The 14,776-nt window shown below is 46.1% G+C and overlaps 1 protein-coding gene across 1 annotated transcript in view; it reads right to left on the bottom strand.

The window, feature by feature from the left end:
* Positions 1-14,776, bottom strand: part of cep192 (centrosomal protein 192) — a gene marked incomplete at its 5' end in the record, with an annotated part of 187,767 nt that overhangs the window by 44,513 nt on the left and 128,478 nt on the right. The window contains 4 exons of the mRNA XM_084338489.1: positions 3,770-3,821; positions 3,854-3,925; positions 4,420-4,510; positions 14,332-14,536. Of these exons, the coding sequence (XP_084194615.1) occupies positions 3,770-3,821; positions 3,854-3,925; positions 4,420-4,510; positions 14,332-14,536 (420 nt within the window). The remainder of the gene's footprint in view (positions 1-3,769; positions 3,822-3,853; positions 3,926-4,419; positions 4,511-14,331; positions 14,537-14,776) is intronic.

The raw sequence follows: 14,776 nt of genomic DNA, 5'->3' as shown, positions 1-14,776 counted from the left end.
CTCTCCTATATCCTGGGCGTCTCAGTGATCCGAAATAAGAACAGTGTATTTCTTCATCAAAAGCAGTACATTGAAACCATTCTTCAGAAATATGGAATGGATGATGCAAATGTTATTTTATTTCATACTTATCTTGTCTTGCACAGTCTCTGGAGCGTAACAGTAAGAAGCATTTTGTATAAAAGTATTCTGTACTTCTGTATGACAACTATTAAAGAAACTTGAACTTGAAATCCTGTAGCAACTCCTGCTGATGGCAATGTCAAATTGAGGAAAAGTGATGGTGTCAGTAAGCCAGTGCACCAACATACCTATCAGTCAATGGTAGGAAGTCTGCTGTATGCTGCAATGGCCACACGTCCAGACATAGCTCAAGCAGTGAGTGCTGTGTCAAAGTTCAATGCAAATCCAGATGCTTCACATCTGACTGCTGTGAAGAGGATACTTCGATACTTGAAAGGGACAGTGAACCTTGCTCTCAAGTATGAGCAGTCAGACTCTGGAGCTTTGATTGGATTCTCAGATGCTGACTGGGCTGGTGATCAGGATGACCGCCGCTCAACAACAGGCAACATCTTTCTACTGTGTGGAGGAGCGGTGAGCTGGCTTAGCAAGAAACAGGCAACAGTTGCACTTTCAACAGCAGAAGCTGAATACATCGCACTCAGTCAAGCTGCTCAAGAAGGTGTCTGGCTGAGACGACTACTGAGTGATCTCGGAGTGGAGGCTACGTCCACAGTGATCCTGGAAGACAACCAAGGAGCCATCGCAATCGCGAAGAATCCCGTGAACCACTCCAGGACAAAACACATAGACATTCGCTACCACTACATCCGTGAATGTGTGCAGAATGGGCAAATAGAACTGCAATATTGTCAAACAAATGACATGAAAGCAGACATCTTTACCAAGCCACTGACTAAACAGAAGTTTGAGTACCTTAGGGGAGAGATTGGACTTTTTCCTATTTAAATAGAGTGGTTATTTGTGCTTGGCAGGTGAACGCCGAACGCTGCCTGGTCAAAGCAAGTCTGAAAAAATGTGAAAAAGAGTTCCAGTAAAAGCATTGTTAAAAAAGAAAGAAAAGGTATTTTTTGTTGTTTAAAGATATTTTTTCTTGACATTTCTTTTTATGAAGGAGAGCATGGCTCTGTAATATTATTTAAAGGCACTTAATGCCATTGTAAAATTAAGTGGGAGTGTTGTAATATTATTTAAAGGGACTTGAATGCCATTGTAAAATTAAGTGGGAGTGTTGTAATACAGTACTTTTACCTTACCACTAGATGGCACTATCAGTCAATACCACCTCTGCTTGTAAACAGATATTTAGTATTCCTGTTCATGCTGTAGTTGTGTCTCAGTATGGTGTATGGTGCAACAAGCGAATAAAGCTCTGGAAATATACAACACTTTTGACAATAAATAAAATCTGAATTTGTTCTTACTTGGTAAACAAAGGTTATAGAAATGTAAAAAAAATTAAAATAAAAAATTTGAAAACAGATACCGATATTTTTCGATATCACATTTTAATGCCAATATCGGACATCCCTAATTCTAATAAGTCAAAAAGAAGATCGGTAGATTGTACAAAAGGTCAAGATGAACTGTGTTTAGAAAGGACTAAATAAATATTGAATAGAACTAGTGTTGAGGAGCCACGAAGTGACCATTTTATTTTGACATCCTGTTCTCTCTGCCACTTGTATGATGTAAAGGATTAAGCATATGTTTATTGTATATATCTGTTTTAAATCTAAGCATATTATAACAGGACGAGTAGGCCTCTGATCTAAGCACCAAATACGCACTGAAAGTCAGTGATTTATGACGAAAGTCTTTTTGTATTCTTCCTCCTACTTATGTAACCTGTATAACTATATAAACTATATATAGGCATTGCTAGTAAAGGAGATAATTTGATAATGCAGGGGGCTGCTCAGAGTCCGTTCTCTGTTAGAGTGGGTAGGAATGTGCTTCCTCTATATGTGGCCTTGAAAGATTCCACTCCAAGAAGCTAAGAGGCAGGGTGGCACATTTTAACCCTTGCCTGCCCTGTCAAAAGGGAAAGCCATTATACATTTAAAAAAACCACATGTATGATGTATAATTAGGATTATGATGTAGATGATTAAGCATATGTTTACTGTATGTGTGTATATGTATATATATACTGTGCGCTTTGCACTAGATATGGACATATATATATGATGTGTGTCTGTGTCTGGGGCAGGGTGCACAGTCATGATGAATAGAGGAGGTAGGAATGTGCTCCCTGTGTATGACCTTGTGGGCCTCTACTAGCCTGCTAGATACAGATAGGAGACCTAGGGATTTTCCACAATATCGTACTCTGTTCCAGTAAAACTGTTACCATTACTTTTTTCTGAGCCAATGGCAAAGATACAAGTTGGAAGGAGGAGTGTTTTTCTGTGCTTACTATATGACGCTACGGACCTGTGTATATAAGTTACTGCTCCAGTCTCTTCGGGAGATTTGAGATTTTTTTAGATCGAGATTTTTGTAGCCCCAGGCCTGGCTGAGCGGTGTAATGGAGCTAGCCTGGGTATTTTCAAAGTGGAGTCCCTATGCCAATACTTTGTTTTTTTAGATGCAAAGAGCTATGCTATGCTATGCTATGCTTGTGAGATGTTTTGTTTTTATATTATTATCACTGGATTGGACATTTCCAAGACAAAATCTTTGTAACTTACTTTTTCTAATTAAACCAATTTTGTTAAAATACTTTTACCAATTCGTGGACTGCTTTCATTGAGCTGCTTTATCACAATGTGTCCCGACGCTGGCCGCGCCCTGCGTTCATCTGAGGTAACACGGTATATGTATATTCTGGAAGCCATACAGATTAAATCAATTGCTGGTTACTGCTTTTAGCTAAAGTTAGGATATAATATATATATATCACTATTTGTTGCTTGCAAGCGCCAGTGTCTCTAGATGTGACAGGCCTATTGGGTTCGTGGGGATTTGAGAGTCTGGCCACTGCAGGGCCGGACGATCGCTCCACGGAGTTATGGGTCTATCAAACTGATCGGAGGTTCTGGAGCTTGCAAATGATTATTGCTATTATTGCGCTAATATTACACTATTAGCAGTAGTAATACTTATTAAAAGAGTAGTAATATCATCAGGCTTACAAATGATTAGCATTATAGGCTTTTCCTAAAATGATGATGATGGTGATGATAATGATGATATATAATCATTATTATAGGAAAGGAGTTTTCCCAGACATACATTCGGTTTATTACAAACAAAGAAGAGGTTAACAACTCTTCTACGCTTATATGTCATATGAACTGGATATAACTAACTAGTGACTATGAAGTAAGCGTGATTAGGAATAGTAATTGACCCGAGAACTTGGCGAGTTTAGCACCTCACTGGGGGATATCGGGCGGCCACAGGGTTCTATCTCGAGTAGGTGATTGAGATAGATAGACACCCGTAGGCTCTTATCAACTAGATAAACCTGGACTAAGACTAGATAAACCTGGACTAAGACTAGATAAACCTGGACTAAGACTAGATAAACCTGGACTAGGACTAGATAAACCTGGAATAGGACTAGATAAACCTGGACTAGGACTAGATAAACCTGGACTAGGACTAGATCAACCTGGACTAGGACTAGATAAACCTGGACTAGGACTAGATAAACCTGGACTATGACTAGATAAACCTGGACTAGGACTAGATAAACCTGGACTAGGACTAGATAAACCATGACTAGAGTTCAGCTCACTGATGGTGGGGGCCGTGAGAAGCAGCTGCTCTGGTCGAAGGCTCCAGGTGTCCTAACCCTAACCCTAACCCACTCACTGATGGTGGGGGCCGTGAGAAGCAGCTGCTCTGGTCGAAGGCTCCAGGTGTCCTGCGGTCCGTCTGGCGAGGCGGCCGCCTGCAGAGACGTCAACACTCACTGGTTAATTTCAATCTACAAACCAAACTCTTCAAGAACACACAGTATATGACGATACCCTACAGTTAAGGGCTTTGAAGAAATAAGCACCACACAAGAACCCCCCCCCCCCCCCCCCCCCCATGAATATAGTTATTAGGGATTACGTAGTCAAATTTGTAATTATTCAATTGAGAGCTTCGTAATAGATTTGTACGTTTATTTCAAATATTTAAAATGACTAAAACACGTTTTAGTCTTTTTAAATCACACCTATTTTAATCAGTCAATATGTTTTGGTGAAAAGAAAAGGATATTCCTACATTTCACAATTATATGCAAACTGATTAGCCTACAAAACAAGTATTCAGGCCAATCGATGACAACGAACACTGATCAATACATAATAACTGATAAACGTTAAAAAAGACTGAACAATCTAGTGTCCAGTCACAGCAACAACAGAATAATAGAGCAGTGGATCATGGAGTTACCTTCAGGGGGGCCTCTGGGGCGCGGAGAGCGGGGCCCTGGGGCCCCTTCACTGGCAGGACATCCAGGGACACGTTACCGCTCCCAAAACAACTGGATGTTATACAGAAGAAGAGGCAGAACCATCAAACACTAGAGCTGATAAACAGCAGAACTGTGTACATTATTATTATTATTATTATACATAAACTAACCAAGTTACCATCTCACTCTTTACATAAACTAACCAAGTTACCATCTCACTCTTTACATAAACTAACCAAGTTACCATCTCACTCTTTACATAAACTAACCAAGTTACCATCTCACTCTTTACATAAACTAACCAAGTTACCATCTCACTCTTTACATAAACTAACCAAGTTACCATCTCACTCTCTTTACATAAACTAACCAAGTTACCATCTCACTCTTTACATAAACTAACCAAGTTACCATCTCACTCTTTACATAAACTAACCAAGTTACCATCTCACTCTTTACATAAACTAACCAAGTTACCATCTCACTCTTTACATAAACTAACCAAGTTACCATCTCACTCTTTACATAAACTAACCAAGTTACCATCTCACTCTTTACATAAACTAACCAAGTTACCATCTCACTCTTTACATAAACTAACCAAGTTACCATCTCACTCTTTACATAAACTAACCAAGTTACCCAAGTTACCATCTCACTCTTTCTAACTAACCAAGTTACCATCTCACTCTTTACATAAACTAATCAAGTTACCATCTCACTCTTTACATAAAGTAAACAAGTTCTGTATCGTTAGTGGCTTAGCTTGGCATCACTACTGCACTATCTCGCGTACGTGCACGCGTACTGAATAAACCACAAATGTACCTCTAATACCAGTATTAGTCTGACCACACCCCTCATCAGCTTACCTTCATAAGCAGGTGTGTGGTCACCTGCTCTCCTCCTTCTCGCTTTCACCACAAGGAAGAAGTGCCTCGGTAGATCCCCACACTTGACACCATGATGGAAGAAATTGGATTAGGAACAGCTTGGGAAACAAGGATACGTTGACATCATATCTTTATTTTCTCTCTCACTATTTTCGAGAAAATACGGCGATATTGTCTTCATACTGGAGTGTCTAGAAGATGATGATCATTCTAAAAACCCTCCACCGGTTTTCGTGTTGGGAGCACGCCGCTGCATGCTTCTCAACTGCAGTTCCTTGCTGTGTTTGTTGGGGTGAAACCTGTCAGGCCACAGCTGAACTGTCGGACATGCCGCTGTTGTGAGGAGCGGTGCGTTCCAGGTTGGGTGAGTAGTGTTTGCTGGCGGGCTCCACTTGTCTGTTAGTGCTATGGGGGCTACTTGACAAAGTTTATGGAAACCGGCCCCAGGCTAGGGTCCTTTGTTTAGCCGCCTAGGCGACAGAAGGCCTTGGTCTGGAGACCATTATAGTTTTAACTAGTGGGCCGCGACCATTGACACTGGTGATCCCTGTGTGTTCTGGACGAGTGGATTCTCTCTGTCACCGTGTTAAGACCCCATCTTTCATATCCAAATGAGAGTATTCCTTCACGAGGGGATATGTGCATGTAATGTGCGATAGCGGCAGATTCATGTTCGAAGTCAGCTACACAGGCCAGTTGGTACTGTGCTGATTCCGCCGGATGTTCACCGTTGTGAAGCGGTGTTGACGTCTTGTTTTCTCTTTTCTCTTAAAAAGTGAGGAGAGGTTCAGAACGGCGGCCTGTCTGGGTGAGTGTTATGTCATTGTTTACATGTTCATAGCTTACGGTTAGCCAGTCAGCTGTTAACTGCTGCGTTAGCCTGCTGGATCGCTGCATGGCCTGCTTAAGGCCTACTGTTAGCCAGTCAGCTGTTAGCTGCGGGGCTAGCATGTCGTGGTCGCTGGGTAAACGTTAGCTTGCTGCTAGGGCCATGGCTGGCGCGGGGTAGCTTAGCTTCTCGCGCGCCGCCGGAGCTCGCTTCTGATCGCCGTTGGCTTGATGCTATTCTGTTGAACGTGCTTTGATTTTAACATGTTTTACACTCTTGACCGCGACGTCATCCTTGACAGGGGATGTTTCGTCGACCCTGCCCTGAGCCTGGACGGGGATTGCGTCAACAAAGAGGACTGTAGCGACTGGTTGGAGCGGCGACGCTGCCCGGATCGAACAACACAGGTCGGCTGTGTTCTACGGTGTCTTGTGACTGCACTTCGCTGATCTGCGTTCCGGGTAGGTACGGGGTTGGCCAGACCTCATAACACGTCTTCTGGTTTTACTTTGCTAAATGTATTGTGAATAACGGTGTTTTTTCCCAAAGCGTGTGTTGTCGCAATGCATTTAGGATACGTTGCGGGTTATGTGTGTGCTGTTTTTTGTCACTGGCAGTTAGCTTCTCCGTGCAGATCGTGATGTATTGGTCTGGTTGTTGTGTGAGAAACATCATGGTGTTTATGTGTACCGTGTACTCACTACTAAGGCAACTAACCTATGAAGCTATGCTTGGTGACAAGTGAGTAAAATAATGTTCTTTCTCAGACTGTAATGACAATGAACAGTGTGTTCACACATTAACAGGTTTTCCTGTTTTAACTGGCCGTATTGAGGGTAAAATAGGAGGATTGTGTTTTCCCCCCCGGTTCCCTGGGGACTTTATCACCTCCTATCAGACATGTTGTGCATTAATTGTGTCTTTTGTGTGGTAGGGATACGATGTAACTCTTAGCTTGATTGCTGAGGTTGTGCTAAATCTGCTGGAGAAACTTATTTCCTAAAGGGAAATTGGTTTGGTTGCTGTCATGTGTGCTTAGCAAGGCCTGTGGTCGATACTAATCAAGAATGATGTATTCTCTCATTGTGAAAAAAACGGCATTCCTCTGTTGAGTGTTTTTGCCATTTTTTGTAGGTGATGATGGGTTGTGTGTGTCATGTGACCTACAACTGGGTTGTACTGGCCACAGAAGCACATGTGTATGTTGGACCGGGGTTCTTAGAGCCCTCTCTATTCTGTGTTTTTCCTTAGTAAAAATCAGATAGCAGGTTAGCTCATGCGCTGTGTGGAGCTGTGAAACGCTTCATAGAGCTGACTATGACTGTGTCATATTCTCTTTTTGTCGTTACGTCGTATCATGGGTGTGGGGTCGTAAAGGGGTGAACTGGTAACCTTTCCTCTCCCCATTGTTCTGTCGGTCAGGGGTACACCCCCTGTCCTTCAAGGTTCCCGTCACGTGGCGGTTCGGCACGTTACGGGGGGGGGGGGGGGAGTTCCTGGTCCCACGGCCTGGTATATTGGGCGTGTGCACCGCAGGAATTCCCCCGCCATAGAGTACGTCACCGTGCGCGTCTCTGTTGGTAGGACTTCCGTGTGCTGTTCAGTCCATGTGATGGATCTGTTTTCAGGGGGGGTGGTCAGGGCTCCTCCTCACCAAGCGCCTATTCAGGCCTTCTGTGAGTTCGGACTCCTTCTTCCATGTGAGGAAGCCTCCATCAGAGTACAGAGCCTTCCTCCTCAGATTGTCAAAGTGAGTGGACCCTCTAGAAGGGTCCTTTTCTATTGTATGTATATTCGATTCAATTCGTTTGTTGAGTGTGTATGGGTTCAGTGCCTCTTCCCCGGAGGCCCTAAAACCAGTTTTTTACATGGCTCAAGGTGCAATATATTCTTTTCAATCTGTACAGCTCGCGTGGGAAGTCTCTCTGGGGATCCCCGTCTCTTTCCTATGGGAGGGTGGTGGGATGTAAAAATGTGAACATTTTTTACCCCGGCTGTGTAGACTGGGATACATACTGTTGATGCTTCCTTCTTTCTATTCCAGAAGTGTTGGAGTTAGGGAGTGTCACACCCCTCTTGTCGTTCCCCTGGGCGCCTTGGGGATTCAATGACAGGTCTAAATAGCCTGTTCATTGATGGGGGTGTGTCCCGACCAGTGATGCCGGTAACGCGTTACTAAGTAACGCGTTATTGTAATCTGATTACTTTCCCCCGAAAATAGTAATCTAACGCGTTAATCTTTAAAAGCCAGTAATCTGATTGCAGTTACTTGTCCAAGTGGCTGTGCATTACTATTTCGTTACTATCTCATCATAAATTCATAATGCATGCGGAATGCAGTATTTTATTTCGTTTTCGACAGTCAAAAATACATTTTTGAGCTGTTTTTCTTATTTGGGAGTGACGTGGTGTGGCAGTGAAAGGGTTACACAAGAATGTGTCCTCGCGGCGTGACTGGACTCTCTGTCTGTGAGTGACTCTGCTTTGGCCCAATCACATTCCCCATCCACAGTCTGCGAATCAGAGGCAGAGTAGGGCGGGTCTTCACAGCACGTCATGTGACATATGCGCCAATCGTCTGACAGCAGGGCACCGTTGCATTCGTCTGAGAATTCCACCCCAAAACGCTTGTCTAAACGAAGTGAAACCGCAAGAAGACTAGAGAGACATTTATAAAAACAATTTAATAGTTACAGTTGATATAATTGAATAGTTCAGCCTGCATTTGTTAGATGTGAATGGATACACTGGTTTTGTAAAACCACTGGCTGGCTGCTCTAATGCTCTCCCACAGTTCTTCAGGTGGGAGAACACGAGTGACAGAGAGAGGGGAGAGAGACACACACACACACACACACACACACACACACAAGCACAAGCACACGCACACACGCGCACACACATACACACAGAGAGGGAGAGAAGGGATTATATTATAATAATAATTATTATTATTATTATTATTATTATTATTATTATTATTATTATTATTATTATTATTATATTAGAGATGTAGGCTGTCTGGGTGGGGTTGGAGAGAAAGAGGCATGGGGTGAGAGAGAGAGAGAGAGAGAGAGAGAGAGAGGGGTGAGAGAGAGAGAGAGAGAGAGAGAGAGAGAGAGAGAGGGGTGAGAGAGAGAGAGAGAGAGAGAGAGAGAGAGAGAGAAAAGCTCTTATTTGCCAGATTTACAGTTAATTTACATGTTAAAGAGAGACTGCTTGTATGTTTATAGAGAGACATTTATAAAAACAATTTAATAGTTACAGTTGATATAATTGAATAGTTCAGCCTGCATTTGTTAGATGTGAATGGATACACTGGTTTTGTAAAACCACTGGCTGGCTGCTCTAATGCTGTGAGCATCATAGACTGTTGCTTTACCATACTTGATGGTACAGAAGCTGAAGCACTAGTTTAACAATTTACGTTATGTGCAGAGAAACAAGTTAAAAACAATTTATGCACTTTCAATAAAGCGTTTAAAAAAAACTGTTGGGGGAACGATGACTTCGTAACCTAGTTACTTTCAAAGTAACTAAGTTACTCTGATAATCAAGTAATCAGTAAAGTAACTTGGATTACTTTTTAAAGGAGTAATCAGTAATCAGTAATCGGATTACTTTTACAAGTAATCTGTGGCATCACTGGTCCCGACGCACGTATAGTGCTAGCTCGCTGTAAACTGGCGATTGACTGGCACGCCTTGGTTGCTTGTGGTTGAAACAGCGTTTTTATAAAGCAACTGAGATGGGGGTTTTTCCTCTTCCGACGACCACATCCCATGACCTGGGTGGGTTGTCGACGGATTCTCGTTCATGTCTGGGGGATGATGACGGGATGGATCTGAACATATGTAGTGGGGTCTCACGCCCTTGGGGTGGGCCACCAGGCGCGGTTCGTCCGAACGTCTGGGTGGCGCCTTCTTTTCATGTTAAGATCAACACGCATATCTGCCCTTCTCCTGGAGTAGGCATGTCGGCGTGGTTAGGGCACGGGACTGGTTCTGGTCACGCTGGTCCAGATCAGTTGAACCCGTTGTCCGCCGGGGATGCAGATCTGCTGTTCTGGTACCCTGAGGGACTTGGGCTTTTTTCGGGGGGAAAAATGCCAGGTCGGTCTGGGTGTCACAGGGTTAAGCGCTATGGAGACCCTGGTTGGGTATGTTTTTACTCAGCACTGTCGTCATGGCTTACAGCCATGCCATTCTGTACGCGCTCGATCTCGTCGGATCTCGGCCGCTACACAGGTTGGTCCTGGTTAGTACTTGGTTGGGAGACCGCCGGGGAATACCAGGTACGGTGTGCTTAGGGGCTGGTTCTCCATTATTTTTCGCTCCTCTCTCACGCATGGCGAAGAGGGGCCTGTGGGGGTGGTTTTTTGACCTCCTCTGGTGACCCTGTGCTTCCCGTACCGCCAGGCCCGGTCCGAAGTGATGTTTGCGACCCGTAGGCCTGGGTTAACCCTTTTTGGAAACTGAAACACTTGTACTGCGGTATAGCCGGTGTATGCCCGCAGGTGTGTTTTGGAGTTTTTTCTTGGGGGGTTATAGGAACAACCACCGCATTGGGTAACACCGAGGTGGTTGATTCCCTGGTGTGTTGGAGCAGTGTCAACTCCCGGGTTCACCGTTTGAGGGTGCCCCTGCACGTTCATGACGTCTGCCAATCGTGTCAGCCTTCTCTGCCTCGACCCCTCTGGGTGGGGGTTTTTAAATGGAGGCTTGGTCATGCAACACCGCCAGCTTACGCTCCTTCCGCCGGGGCGGCTGTGTTCAGCTGTCCCCTCTGGCGCCTGTCTCGTCCGCAGTCTCCAGGCTAGGGTTAACAGCCTGTTGCCTGGTTTTTCCCCGGTGCGCTGCCTGCTTCCGTTGGTTAACCTTTTTGTGTGCTTACGGCCATGCTGACTGCCTGTTCTGCAGGGTCAGTGTGCCAGGCGGTGTACTATTGGGGGGACGGGGCCCGCTCGGCTTACGGCCATACCAACCTGAACACGCCCGATCTCGTCCGATCTCGGAAGCTAAGCAGGTTCTGGCCTGGTTAGTACTTGGATGGGATTCCGCCTGGGAATACCAGGTGCAGTAACTGAGGGGCCTTTGTCCGAATACGCTGGCGATGTGGGGGGCGGGGCACTGCGTGCCCACCTGGTGGGGTCTTGATGCTGGCATCATGGACTTCTCCGGGCCCCCATTCCAGGGAGTCCAGTCCTTTTGGTGGGTCTGGGTCTTCCTTCGCGCTCCGCTGCTACGGCCTTGCCACGGGGTTGGGTTTGCCCTTGGCCCCGTGATTCTGGGGGCAGTAACGAGGTTGTTCCTCCGTTCGTTCCCGGGTGGCATGCGGGTTGTGCGTGTGTGTAGTCGTGGGGTCAAGCCACGGTCTGCTCACCCTGTGCGTTAAGTTGCTTGAGTGCCTCTTCGCACGGTCGGGTCCGTCGCCTTCCCGTGAAGCCTCTATTAGGGGGGATACCCTCCATTAGGGGGGGTCGGGGGGGCTCGGCCCTCCCTGTTCTGATGGTTTTGGGGGGCTGTCAGCGGGGTGTATTTGTCAGCCAAGTGGCTCCGCTTGGCCTCCCTTGTGCAGTAGTGATGCCAAGCTAAGCCACTAACGATACAGAACGTTAGGTTATGACTATAACCAAGTTCTGTTAGTTAGGGGCGATGCTTGGCATCAGACGGCCGCTGCAGCCCTTGTCCTCACCTTGTGGTGAAAGCTTGGGAAGGAGGAGAGCAGGTGACCACACACCTGCTTATGAAGGTAAGCTGATGAGGGGTGTGGTCAGACTAATACTGGTATTAGAGGTACATTTGTGGTTTATTCAGTACGCGTGCACGTACGCGAGATAGTGCAGTAGTGATGCCAAGCATCGCCCCTAACTAACAGAACTTGGTTATAGTCATAACCTAACGTTACCATCTCACTCTCTTTACATAAACTAACCAAGTTACCATCTCACTCTCTTTACATAAACTAACCAAGTTACCATCTCACTCTTTACATAAAGTAAACAAGTTACCATCTCACTCTTTCTAACTAACCAAGTTACCATCTCACTCTTTACATAAAGTAAACAAGTTACCATCTCACTCTTTCTTTACATAAACTAACCACGTTAATAATTCACTCTCTTTACAGCTGCTTTATAGTTCAAGTTCTATACACAGCATGAGTATTATAATATTCACTCAGACGCATTTAATTTCTTCAGGGAGTGACAACTAAATTAAGTGAAACTTATCCAAATCTGTAATGCCCATCAAATGGCGACCTCTAGGCAAAAGAGCCTTGCTTGGTGTTGCACTTTGTTTACATATTTAGTTTTGGTCTGATGTGTGGGTAGGAGTTTAGTAACAGTGAATTGGTGTGGCCAGCAGGGGCGTAATTAACGGGGGGGGGGGGGGGACACTGGGGACATGTCCCCTGCATGTTTTCAGAAGGCAGTTATTGTCCCCTGCACTTTTTTACCGTCCAAAACAATGTTACACGATAATAAACGGAGCCGCGACGCGGCACTAGGACCCCACGGAAAACGTCTGCTTGTCCGCTCTCTGAGCTCAGGTCTCTGACGACCTGAGCTATTGTTATGCAAAGACGAGTAGCCAGGTGGGTACTTGGCGAGGGACGAGTCGCATTTTTGTGTGCACGCGCCAAGTACCGACCTGGCTACTTGTCTTTGCATAACAATAGCCCAGGTCGTCAGGTGTGTTCAAATACATAGGACGGAACACACAGAGCTCCCTGCCCCCTCCCCTCAAAGTGTGGTGTGAACGATGGTCTGTGTGATCGCCATGAAATGCAACAGCATTGCTTGGTGTCTGTGAAACAGGCATCAGGTGTTTAAAATGGGCTGGCCGTCACACAGCCAGTGTTCTAAGAATGTTTGGTATGTGGCGACATGGTTTTTTGACCGCTGCAGAGCAGCCTATGTTTTGATTGTTTGATTCTACAATATGATTTCGCCGTCAAACGGTAAGATAAACATTTCCTAAAGTTCATTGTGGGGATTATTGGAATCCGAAGATCTGCATGGAAAATCTGAAAGGAAAATAAATGTCATATAAAATCCGATCTCCCGAGTGCTGCTATCTGAGCGCGTCAACCAAGCGCATAGCAGTAGAACCAGAAGGTGCATTTACGTTGAATAAGGATTGCATCTTTACTGTCTATGACCTTGTTGTATTTAAAAGCCTCTAGGCTGTTGTTTTATACATACAGTATGTTGTCTACTTGACCCTCAAAGTGCACCAGATTGATGCATTTAAAATGCTAAATGTTCAACATTTAAACACAGTGCAACTAGGTATGAAATCACCAACGCACCATGCTCCCAAACGTGTCCCCTCCGACATTGAAAACTAAATTACGCCCTCGGTGGCCAGCAATAGCAATCCATCCCCTCGACTCCAACAGACACATCAGACAAAAACATGTACAACAAAGTGCAACACCAAGCAGACAGCATTACTGTTTCTACCTTTAAAAAGGGGGAAATAAGTCAAACAGGCGTAGGCAGTTCTCATTCCCTCAACCAAAGAGAGGCTCCCCTGTTCTAGGGTCTTTTAATCTGGTGTTAATCCTGGCCGTACCCGTCTGTCTCAGAGCCGTGCCTGCTGCACACCTGGCCGTACCCGTCTGTCTCAGAGCCGTGCCTGCTGCACACCTGGCCGTACCCGTCTGTCTCAGAGCCGTGCCTGCTGCACACCTGGCCGTACCCGTCTGTCTCAGAGCCGTGCCTGCTGGACACCTGGCCGTACCCGTCTGTCTCAGAGCCGTGCCTGCTGCACACCTGGCCGTACCCGTCTGTCTCAGAGCCGTGCCTGCTGCACACCTGGCCGTACCCGTCTGTCTCAGAGCCGTGCCTGCTGCACACCTGGCCGTACCCGTCTGTCTCAGAGCCGTGCCTGCTGCACACCTGGCCGTACCCGTCTGTCTCAGAGCCGTGCCTGCTGCACACCTGGCCGTACCCGTCTGTCTCAGAGCCGTGCCTGCTGCACACCTGGCCGTACCCGTCTGTCTCAGAGCCGTGCCTGCTGCACACCTGGCCGTACCCGTCTGTCTCAGAGCCGTGCCTGCTGCACACCTGGCCGTACCCGTCTGTCTCAGAGCCGTGCCTGCTGCACACCTGGCCGTACCCGTCTGTCTCAGAGCCGTGCCTGCTGCACACCTGGCCGTACCCGTCTGTCTCAGAGCCGTGCCTGCTGCACACCTGGCCGTACCCGTCTGTCTCAGAGCCGTGCCTGCTGCACACCTGGCGGGCCTCCGTGTGGTCACTCTCCCCAGAGTCCGAGCTGTCCGTCGTGCCCATCAGAGACACCAACACCTTGTTCATGTTCCCGTAGAAGATCTGGGCCTCGTTGGGCCTCTGGGGAAGGTCATAGGCTGCGGAACCAGACACACCACAGGTTAAAGGTCATAGGCTGCAGAACCAGACACACCACAGGTTAAAGGTCATAGGCTGCGGAACCAGACACACCACAGGTTAAAGGTCATAAACTGCAGAACCAAACACACCACAGGTTCAACATCAGAGAGAAGCCCACGCAACGTAAAGCGGACCGTCAGGAGTCTATATAAAAACATGTACTTTTTTTTATTTTTGGAAATCATCTGGCGACCTCT

Source organism: Notolepis coatsorum, assembly GCF_963971535.1.
Source record: "Notolepis coatsorum genome assembly, contig: SUPER_19_unloc_2, whole genome shotgun sequence".
NCBI lineage: Eukaryota > Metazoa > Chordata > Actinopteri > Aulopiformes > Paralepididae > Notolepis > Notolepis coatsorum.
The sequence above is the reverse complement of the archived record's forward strand: the minus strand, read 5'-3'. Positions and strand labels throughout refer to the sequence as shown.